A 12049-nucleotide genomic window follows, 5' to 3' on the forward strand; every position below is an offset into this window, starting at 1 on the left:
GTCTAACTAGCTAGCTACTAGGGACAAGTGATTTTACAAAATTCAAGTATAATTTTATCCAATCGAAAAAAATATTTTGTACCTAAAATGCTTCTGGTTGGTTAGGGAATTTACCAAGCAAGTTCGACAAAGTGCCTAAGCTTTCAGATAAAAAATATGAAAGTTACCGAAATGGATAATTAAAACCATTGTAAAACTAACGAAAAAAGGGGTAGCTACCTACGTCCAGTTGGCTAACTATTAACACAACTAAAAACTTTGCTTTTCTGGTAGCAAGCTAGCTTTACCTATTCTATAGCTTAGCTAGCTTCTTGGTGACTAGACAAAGACATGTGCAGATCAGCTAAAAAACACCAGCTAGCTAATCAAATTACAATAATTCTTACCTCACATCAAGTATACTATAATTTAAACTACTCTGCAGTTCCCAACAGAAAGCCAACCCTAAAAGAAATTCCCCAAAGGCACAGCCAAAGGACAAGATTCGTACAACCTGAATTCAAAATGCTTTTAGTCATAGTCCAAAGCTGGGGCCAAGGAATGTAGAATACTAGAAGATCGTGAAGATCAGATTATTTACAATCTGTACTCTTATTAGTTGTAAACGAAACGAAGCTTTCCTATTGGCTTCTCAGGTAATAACAATGACAGGGTCCGCGCAAAAATTTTAGCCTAAAGCCTAAATATGACAACCCCGTGCATCCAGCCTAGCTACGCTGTCTCTCTCTGTATCCCTCAAGGCGATTTTAAAGATTCCGCCTCGCGTAGCAGTCGGCGGAAATCAACAAAAAAAGTTTTAAAAGTACAAAATCTATGTAAAAAGTCTTATCAATGTAAAACAAAAGATGGTGTGAAATTCAAATCTCAAATGTGTTCTATATACAGTAAAATGTAAAACAAGGCAAAACAAACTAATCCCAAGACAGTTAAAACAGCAACAGTGGTAATATATAACAATTATTTGTACAAAAACGTCTTTTTAAACACAAGCACCTAAAACGGTAGCTGAGCAAATTGTTCTAGAATATTTTAACCAATCAAGTTTAGCAGCTAATGAAGTGGGAAACAAAAAAAATTAATGCTTGAAAAATTTTAATGATATGGAAATCAACATGACATTGATCTCAAAGAAGACCAAAACAAAGGTTTAATTAGTGTAATTAGTCCATTTTTCCCAAACAAACCCTGGAACTGTAGCTAAACAAAAGTTTAATTTTATGTTTTAATGTTACACAGCTGCCCTCTAAACAATCACATTATTTTTATTCCAGTAGGAGAAGGAACGAAACCAGTGAGTATAGTAGTATTATTTAAATCAAAGTGATCTATATTTGATAATCTTAAATTTGCATCATGCAAATTCCTTTGTGAAATAGATAGCTGTCCTTCAGGGAAATAACATATTTCCCAGCCATTGCTGTAACCTCAGTGTTAAAAATTATTTTAATGATTCTATTCATAATATAAAAATCAATACAATACAACAGTTAATCCATGGTAATCCATGGTAAAACAATCACTTATACAACTAACAAAAATTATCTAAATAATATTCATACACATTTATTTACATTTATTTACATAGCTTCTCTTCACTAATTTATACACTCGAGATACTGCAACACCGTCCTTAGAATTGCATTCGTAGTATAAACCATAGTTTAAACCAACAGTTGCTTTTCAATCACAATGTTATTTTTTGATAGGGTATGCAGTTTTTAGATAAAAATTCGACTCAAAGACCATTAGGAGACGATAGAGCTGAATTCGTCTTCCATTTTCTATCTCATAGCCAATAGATTGGTTAAAATCGGCCTCAACAACTATCGTGTTAAATCTTGAATCTTTTATACTTCTGTAATTTTTTGCACCTCTTCGGAAATATGAGAGCAAATCGTCTTTGCTAGATGTAAAAAACTGGCCTTTGATGGCGGCATTACCAGAGCAATGTTCTTGTTTGATATGTTGCCAGTCAATACCTCTTGAAAATGTTCCACTGTTTAAATATTTTTGGAAACTGCCATGCTGGACAAAACCGCTATGCTGGACAAAACTACCATGCTGGACATGTGGGTAACCACCGATAAATTGATACTTTGGTCCATCAGATTGATCTAACTCTATAGCCACGTGATTTGATATCTGCAAAAAATGTATTATTTATGTATGTATTTTTAAATTTTCTTAGATATATTTGATGCAAGAATTGTACCAGAAGTTCTCTAGGTTCGCTGTGAATGACATACTGCATTTAACGTTACGCTGGCAAGTCAATAAACACACTTACAGTTGGTTTTGGAGATTCCTTTTTGTTCTAGGCAGAAAGTAAAGAAAAATATAATAATAGTAACAATTATGAAAATAATAATGATAATATATATGAGTCATCATTTAATGACATTTGATTTCATTGTGAAAAGTCTTACTTCATAAATTGAAACATGTGGTGAAAGTTGAAAGTCCCCTCGGTATGAGTTGTTCTAAAAATCCAATACAACAATATACATACAATATACGTTGTTGTTAATTTTGTTATCTCTTCAAACTGTCAAACAACGACTGTTGAACGATAATTACAGACTTTAATGGAACAAACCTTTACAAACAAAGAACATAATATTTGAGTTTGATTTTATTAATTTTTTTGCGAGGATTTCAAATATTCTATCCACAAAAACGCTGTGCCATATTGAAGAAGATAAAATTGGTGTCTGTCACAACTAGCTTCTGTTTCACAACAATTAAAGTACTTTGGAATTAAAAACAACAAAGTTTGCTAATTGTTTTCAACGGTACATACCTCCGAGCATTTACAACATACACACGCAACACAGCAGAGTACTATTAAGCCAACAACGCAACCAACAATAATATATATAGTTTCATTACTTAATCCATCCCCCTCGCACAAAACTGAAACAAAATATAAGAAAATATCAGATCATGAATAACCTTTCGTGTATATAAAGAATCAGTTAAACTAATGGTAGTCAGATGTTGTAAGGTTCTGGAATGAGTGAAAACGAAAGTAGCGTACTCAGATCCAAGCCAACCTTTGCTGCTTCATTGCAAATTTTGAAAACAATGAAAACCGCTCCAAGTCATTAGTTAACGGCATCAGTTTCAAGTAATATGATTATGCATAAAACTTAAAACTTGTACAACTACATTTATACTAGCTTGAGTTTAATTATTACAATCTTGGTAGAAAGAAGAAGAATTTCAACTGGCCCGATTTATTTACAAATGGTTAGTTTGACCTTTCATTTTCCTATGTTAAAATCAACATGTTCTAACAAATTGAGTAAAGCTGACAACAAGCAACGTAATAGCGGGAAAACAGCGTTTAATAATTTTCTTTCACAATAATTTTATTAAAGCAACTGCCAGAGAAAAACATACAAATATTAATCACCTACCAGGAGATATAAAAATAGAGAGTAAAAGAAACACAGCAGTGCTGGCAGCCATGTCTATGTCTTGTTTTGAATAAACTCTTCCAATGTAATTACTAACTCGTTGTACGTCTATGTAAAATATCTATATTAATTTTTAACTCCAATTAATGTTTTTATAGCATATAATAAAAAATTCATATCGTGTTAGCTGTTTATTGGCTTATAAAATGCTTACGAATGAATTCTTATCAGGGTATTTCCCATTATGTCTTGTTTGTAGTAATAAACAATAATTTTTCATATACAGTAACTTGTACAAACAGGGGAAAACGTTTTAACTCATTTTGTCAAATAAAATTTCCCATTCCTTTGGGGTCACACGAACGCTTAGCAACGTAAATTTTCAATCACCTGGTATTTAATAAGATGTATGTTTTCTTCAACTTCCTCAAGCAAGAAATATTGGGATTTATAGGAAAGTTTCAGGAGAACATAGAGAATCCGGCAGCAGGAATCGCGTCGAGATCAACCTTGTCCCCAGGGGTGCTTGCCTTTTTGACATTGAAGCCGCCGGCGGTACAGCCTGGTGAGTTCTGTAATACGATTGGTTTTATCCGACATAGATATCTTATTAACGCGTCAAAATATATGCAACGATTTGGTGTAAAGATTTCGTAGTTAGTTACAAAAACATTGAAACATGAGGGGATTCCTAACTATCAGTAATGTTCAGGAGGATCGACCAAAGAAATAGTGAACCATACAGTAAATATTTCTATGAAAGATGGTATTTTGGCAGGTTTTCCAAGTTGAGAAGAGAAAAGCTCTTTCTTAAACTTTGTAAGCAACATGACTTTTAGCAATTTAGCTAGTTGAGAAAAGACATGTAGCTATTTTGCTAACATGTATATTGGCAGGTGTTACAAGCCATTACTAAATAAAAATAATTGTTATTTTTTATATTTCGTTTATTTTTCTACTTAAAAAAACAAGTATTTTTCTAAAAGCGTAGTTTTAGGTAGCTTTTACACGGATCCGACATGAGATTAACCCGAAATAAATGTCGCGTATAAAAACAAAATTTTGACCTAAAAACACCACAAAATAATTTACAGCTGAAATGAAATTATCCGAAAGACATATTTTGTTAATGATCCTGAAAACGTATAAACTAAGAAAAAGCTATACAATATACGACACATTTCTAAACAAGTTTTAAATAAGTTGATTTATCTTTAACCTCTTGGGTGAGGTATTAGATTCCTAAGGCCTTCTTTGATTACAAATTTCTAAGCTGGTTGTTTTTAGCATATATAATTATTTTACCAACAGAGTTCCGAAGATGTGAACCAGGATAAGCATGCTATATTGCTGTTTAAATACAATATAATTATGCTATGTACCAATGTATCTCAACAAAATCAGTTTTGTCTAATCACACGTTATTACAACGTTACCACACTCTTTTAATAAATAATGCTTCTTAAAAGATTTCATCATTATAAAATATAGTTTCATGGTAAAAAATTAATAACTTGATTTGAAATAAAACTTTTTAAATTTACGCGTTGAAAAACATCAACAACCAAGATCCATTGTCCTAGCAATGTGCAAGTAAAGAATGACTTGATCAAGTTGCTTTTATTAGCCGGAGAAATTGAGACAAATCAATAATTATTTATAATAAAAAAATATGCTGGTTATGAAAAGCAGTCTGTACTAGGATCTTGTTAGGCGTCATGTAAGCGCTTGCGGCTTCATCAGGCAACCAACCCTGGGAACGAGGATGGTCGTGAGATATAATCTTTGGCAGGAAGGAAAGGGGAAAGGGCTAAGACAGGGTAAGAAAGTAAAAAAAATTTCGTCCACAACGGTTGGGCTGCAAATAAAACTTTTCACTTTAGGAACGCTCTGAGAACTATAAAACAATTTGTTTGTTTTTACTTTAAAAAAATAATATCGTAGTTTAATTTTGAGGAATCACACAGAAGCATAACTGGTGAATTACGACTTCGGAATGTTGGTTCTCTAATAAGACCTCTGGAAATCTAAGTTAAGATTAAAATAAGGGAAAGACGAAACATTTAATTCCTAGAAAAAGGAATTCAAAATATAGTTGTTTACATTAGATAATGTTCTTCCTACAGGAGGATTCTATATTAGATTGATAAGAAAAACAGGGAATTTCCAAACAAAGCTACGAAAACCTTCCAATTCATAGTAGAGTCGAAGGGAAACAGAACAGGGAATTAAGATTCTGGAGCCTTTGGTTCTCTCTGAATTAAAGGCTTCCGGAAATTTAAAGCAAGTAAAATCACTTATGTTTTCATCGGGTCAAAAGAGGTCCTGGAACCAGTCGACAGTTTACAACACGCGGCGACAGTTCTAAGTGTCCGTGACAGTAATGACAGGCGGCGACATTTGTAAGTGTCGAGTGCACAGTTATAACACGTGGCCACAGTTATAACTGCCAAATCGACCGTTGATAAGAAAGTCCTTAAACATTTATAACACTCTGACGAAGTCATGACTATCGAAAAATTATAATTGTTGGCTCGGCAGCTATAACACACAGCAACAGTTATAGCACGCGTCGAGAGACATGATTTTAGTAATTTTTTTCACCTATTGGCCGCAGAAGTCCTAAATAGGAAACCTTTAAAAAAGATTCTTTTCATTGGTAAAGTAGTATTGGTAAAACTCTTCCTAAAAAATGTTTGTTAGATTGGTAAGTATCCAAGAGATCCAGCACATATTTCTATTGTTTTTTACCCACGTGAATATTATGGAGAATGCTTTGCTTTGATGACTAATGGCCTCACTCACCCGAACAAATTTATATTATAACATCCGTATACGTCTGTTGCAAAAAATGGTACCGTGAGACGCACACAATGTTGTGTAAAAAGGACGGTCTGTGGATTAGTCAACGGGCCACCGACAAGTATAATCAGTTCTCGTGCTAGTTCGGACCGTAAAATGTAACCACGCTGGCTTTGTGCTCATTGTTGATTTTAATTCGGGGTTTTGCTCTGAGAAATTACTAATCGGTGAATTTGACTTTTAGAGATTTGCTCTGACACATTTGTTTGCGTCAAAGAATTTAATATACTTGAAGAAAACTTAGTTAACTAGGGTAATTGATAAATAGGGAAGCATCTCAATATTGTGAAATCTTTGTTTGTTAAATTAAATATGTTTTTGCTAATTACCATTATTTTTTTACTATCTCGTCTGTGAGAATAGCATTAATATTAAACTCCTAACCAACGAATTAACTAACTACGTCAGAAATAGCCAATTTCTACGTCATCAAAGAGCTTTCAAAAGCAAAAAAGGCTGCTTAGTTATCTGAACTAGCATTGTAACAGACTATTGCACATAAGTGCAACGCGCTAACCATGCCTCGTGGCTTTTCTACTAAGCTACAACTTTGACTCAGCGAACAGTCACCTTTATTTTCATCGTTCATCAATCTTTATTACACTCTTTCAGAATCGTTACAATTTTTTACGTCATCTAAAAATATATATACATAGTATAAAAGATACAACAAGTAATCAGAAGTAATTCGCTATTTTTCTGTTGATTTAAGTGCAAGATTTTGTTAGAGATTTGCCTTTTCCAGACTTTAAACTCTTTGGTAGCCAAATGAGGTTGGTTTCATTTACCTATTTTCATATAGAAGCGGCATATTTCTAAACGTAAAGTAAGGCAATTATAATGTTATTTTTAGAAACTTTTTTAAGGGTGGGTGAGCGGGGTTTCTCTTTAACTTGTTGCAGCTCTAATGGTTAATCGACTTGTAAGAAGGGTGGGAGTTGTTGCATGTGTTATAAACGTTAAGGCTGAAACTAGTGTATCGTGTAACAAGCTCACGAATATTACGTAACGAAAATAAAAACGAATATTTAAACATTTAATATTTACATTTAGATATTAAAACTGCCTGTTACAAACTTTGCTCTATTTAGCCAAAAAAAAATTCTCTTATTCAGTTACGTTATTTATTCAAGCTTTTGTTTCAACGGTAGCTTTGACACGACATTTAAAGTGAAGGCTGACGATAAAAGGTATACACATAGATTAGGGATATCCAGCCTAAACACATTGTAAAATAGTATTGGTTAAAGAGATGAACAAATATTTTTTAAATGTTTACCTACTGTTGCTTGATACAGCTACTTTCAAATGTACCGAGCTATATGTAAACTTTTTATTACAAAACATTGTCAAATAATTTGTATTATCGCTCCAGATTTAAGTCGGGACATTGATCGAAGAAAACCATTTACGAATTTCGCTGGACCACAATATTTAATATATTGATATCTTCCCTGTCGTATTTGTATGTGTCGTACGTGACAGTGAAATGTGTCGTCTTCTGTTCTACTTCATTTGGGCTCTGCGTGAATATTCTATGCGTTATTTCATATAAGAAAACAAATTTTTACGGAGCTAAGCCACCGAGCAAAACCCATTTGCCATTTAAGTAAGTGAAAATATTTCAGGAAACTTTTCTAAAAAGTTGTCCACTTATGAACTTCAGATTAAAAAGTATTTTACTTACTGTCGTATTCCAAAGAAAATATTTTTAGCGTAGATGTAAAGTGACTATTCCGCGCAACATGTGCAAATCAAAATTGGAAATCAACCACGACGTTGAAAATAAGTTATAAAGTTTTGTTATGTGAAGGACGGAATTAAAAAATATTAATAAATTTTATCATTTTTCCGTGTTTTATGATGTCTCTTTGAATTGAGGGCCAATTTTTTTATACCTTAAAATCTACCTGCAAGTGCCACCGATACCTACAAAATTGTTAATATGATGCTTTTCAACATTTACGCAAATAACTCTGGGTAGAATGCTTGTTCAGCAAACTTTTTAATAAGCACTTAGTAGCCGAATAATCGTTCAGTCCAAATGAGCTGCCAGATTAAATAGTTTAAAAATCCTTAAACGCGAATTATGAAGGGACAACCTAGAAATTCTCTTTGTAGTCTTTTATAATTTTTTTTGCAACGTGCATGCCGTTTGCATTTACTGAAGAGATTCACGATTTTTATTAACTTCTATGGAACAGAAGTGCTTTGCACCTCGACAGCCATTCTAAATAGAAACCCTGGCGAAACCCTTATCAAAAAGTGTGAAAAGACCCCTAGGGACGAGGTTGCCTATGGACTTGTAATTCGCTATAAAGATTTCTTTTTGATTGCGATTTTGCTTAAAAACATAGAGGGCATGTCCCTGCTCTGTAACCCTTTATATAGTGATTCCTCAACCTCGATCTAATCTATAATACTCTACTTTTTGCCTATGAGACAAAGATGGCAGCTGCAAGTAACAACGGGGACATTCCCGTGGGTGTTTTCTAACAGGCCATTTGTCGTGGATATTTCCGCGAACTTTCGCGACAAAAGTTTTACAAATTAAACCCAAAAAGAGGTTAGTCACTTCTATTATGTTCATATGTTGCAGACCGTTTTGTTTTAGAGGTATTCCATAAATATGTTAACCAGATCAGTCCACATGTGTACAGTATAGTGTTTTGTTTCACCTAAACCGAAATGAAAATGGTTAAACATGATGGCGTCATAAAGTGACACAACTTTTAACTGGACGGACAAAGATATTGAGCTTTTATTAGAGACCGTAAAAAGTTTTAAAGCTGAACAAAAGGTCAACGGCAATAATTTGGAAACCATTTCTAGCAAATACGAAAGTGTTCTAGAATTTATAGAATGATAAATCAGCCAACAAATAAATAAGAAAAGTTTTAAAAACACATGTTAAAATTTTATTTTTAATTTATAAAGTAGCACGAAGCTTTTCGTAACTGAGTTACATTTTCAAGTGATAAAAATATCCTAAGCTAAAAACCTTTATACAAAATATCTACAATAAAATAATTAATTGATTTAATAAAATGTTCTACCCAAGGGAATACAAGTAAAAATCATGGACAAGCGAAACAAAAGAAAGAAAATGTGCAAAATCACCATGTGTAAAAATAAAATAAAAGAAACAAAAACTAATTGCCCACGGGAATAGAGAATAAAAACAGGCGATGGTGTAGAAAAAAAGCTATGTAACTCCATTCCTAAATAACAAAAGTGATTTGGTCTCTTTTTGATCATTCAAGAGGTTCTAGAATTATTTCATAACGCTACAGAAGACTACCTTAGGAGCTACAGAAGACCATCCTAGACGCAAGTTAAAAAAAATAATTTCAGTCAACTGTAAAAAAGCATTAGATTCGGAGCGAAGGAGGTGATGGGGCAGTACGTTAAGACAATTAATCTCCGCACGAATTTTTTTTGAAAATAAAAATATAATTTTTGTTTGTCTGATAAATTGGTAAAAACGAAGTATCAACAACACGTTCACGCACGAAGAATTACTTATCCTGCTTGTGTAAACTGTGCAGTTTGTGTGTTTTAATAGCACTTAGAAGCTACGGAAATGGAAGAAGGAAGGAGGTAAATTCACTAACTCAACCAAGAAGAATCTGTACAAGTAAAAAAATATAGAGCCATAGCTTTCGAAAGTGTTAAGAAGACAACAATGACTGTAAGAAGTATTTAAAATGACTCCAAAATGAATTATCATACTGGTCTATATTCTCTCATGTTCTCCAATGCTTTGTTTTTAATGAAGCCTCACTTACAACAAGCGAATTATTGGAGAAGATAAAAAGGTGCAATTTTGTTACAGAAATCATGCGTAAAATTAACTTTGTAAAAAATCTGACACCGTGACAAGATTGTTTAGAAGCGTCATTATGTTGTACAACCTAATTAAAATAGAATTGTAAGGAGAGTTGACGCACTTGTAGTCTGTAGTTGCTTATTGACCGACCAAATCCTTAACAAATCAAGAATGTACGAAGTTAGACTATAAACATTATTTACTTTAACAATGCTAAGCCCTTTCTAGATATATAACTTTTTTATCCGATTGTCATGGTGGGGGTAGAGAAGAATTATTGTTACGCTTTGACATTCTCGTCTTTAGTGTCTTTTTGTCTCATGAGCCGTTATTACAAGGAGCGCTCAACAGTAATTCTGGTACAGATTGGTATTGCGATATAAAAATGCACAGATATACTGGCCATTTTTGAAGTTCTTAAGTTGATAAGATACAAATTCGATGTTCGCCTCAAAAGCAAAACTTAGAGATGTCGGGCGAATAAGACACGAAGCAAAATTATTATAATTTCACTGATTTCACTCCATCCATGCGGATGAACTACATTGTTTGCATTAATTGGAAAAGTAACTGAAAGTTTATTGTTGTTAGCTAAATTTTATGAGGTGTAGGTAGCTGCTGTATTAGCTAGCATGCTAACATGATACCTGAGACAGCTTTCCTTAACCACATATTTACATGGCTTTTATATTTCCAAGTGGGATATTTTCGAGAACATCTTAGATATTGTATGCAAAGAGTTGGGCACAATTTTTAGCCAATTTTCGCCATTTGAAATTCGAAACTAATGACAGGTTCCATCTACAATCAGTAAGAAAGACTTCAAGAGCCATCATCTTGTAAATACTTCGCATCCGGGATTTACAAAGGTGCAACTTCTGTTTATGTGTAGGCATGCTAAGTATCGTTTAGAAGGTGCTAGTGGCACTCTCAACATTCCGTAGTTATGGAATAATTTAAGTCAAGTGCCGTGATGTGTCGTAATATTGAGAGTCCTCCTGGTGTCAATAACAATAAGCACGCTTATTGTTATTGACACCAGGATGACTCGCAAGAGTTTGGATTGAACGAAATAAAAAAGTCGAGATAACTACTTGTGGCGACAGACTTTGAATTTGTGCTTGTGTACCAACAATTTTTTTGTACTGTTTGTAGTTGGGGTATTAATTACATGGAGTATTACTAGAATGGTAAATTTTATCGGGATGCTCTTAATCAACATGTAAAGTTAAAAAATGTCAGGTCCAGTTCTAAAATGTTTACTGTAACTGAGACAAGAAACCATTTTCTTCAAAACCGGATTGCATGAAACATTTAACAATTATAAATAACAGAATGTGGCTTGTTATAAAGCTGCAGGGTATTAATCCTAAAAATATTGAGTTCGACCAGGATACGTGACAAGATGCTGCTGAAGATTGAAAAGTCCCTGGCCTAAAACTTTTGCGGCCTTTTGTGTTAAATTTTCTTCTTGCATTCATTTGGCCTTAAAATAAATTCGTTTCCAGCCATATTTGTTTGTTCTTATTTGACTGACTGATCTAAAAACACTTTAGAAGTTAGTAAATCTTAAGTTAGTGAATTTTTTTTAATTCAAGTTCAGTCAACCCAAAGTCATAACGCGCTGGATACTTACATTGCAGTACAATAATGTTAAAGTATGCCACATAGAGAATAAAAGCATTTCTGTAAATAAAGTTTCAGACATTTTGTGGGAAAGGCAATGACACACAAAAAAAGGAAGACAGTTTATCTGTTAGTGCTACCTTTGGCATACAATGCTGGGTCTCCCAGGTCTCCCAGGTAAGTGATCTAAAAACATCTTATGAACATTCTGACAGATTGAGGTAAAACCCACCCCATATCTTTTTCGGGTCAAGGATTTATGGATGACATACATCTGGAACTAAATGGCTACACAGTTTATCGCCTGTATTTT

At 33.5% G+C, this 12049-nt stretch overlaps 1 protein-coding gene across 1 annotated transcript; it reads right to left on the reverse strand.

Annotated features, from left to right (window-relative positions):
* Positions 1-1438: 1438 nt before the first annotated feature.
* LOC130636599 (uncharacterized) lies at positions 1439-3580 on the reverse strand. The gene is made up of 5 exons (XM_057446373.1): positions 3420-3580; positions 2801-2913; positions 2427-2480; positions 2288-2314; positions 1439-2142 (listed from the first exon to the last, which is right to left on the reverse strand). The coding sequence occupies exons 1-5, from the start codon at positions 3469-3471 to the stop codon at positions 1693-1695; spliced, it is 696 nt and encodes a 231-aa protein (XP_057302356.1). The 5' UTR covers positions 3472-3580; the 3' UTR covers positions 1439-1692.
* Between the last annotated feature and the right edge of the window lie 8469 nt (positions 3581-12049).

The sequence above is a fragment of the Hydractinia symbiolongicarpus genome, chromosome 3 (assembly GCF_029227915.1).
Source record: "Hydractinia symbiolongicarpus strain clone_291-10 chromosome 3, HSymV2.1, whole genome shotgun sequence".
Taxonomy (NCBI): domain Eukaryota; kingdom Metazoa; phylum Cnidaria; class Hydrozoa; order Anthoathecata; family Hydractiniidae; genus Hydractinia; species Hydractinia symbiolongicarpus.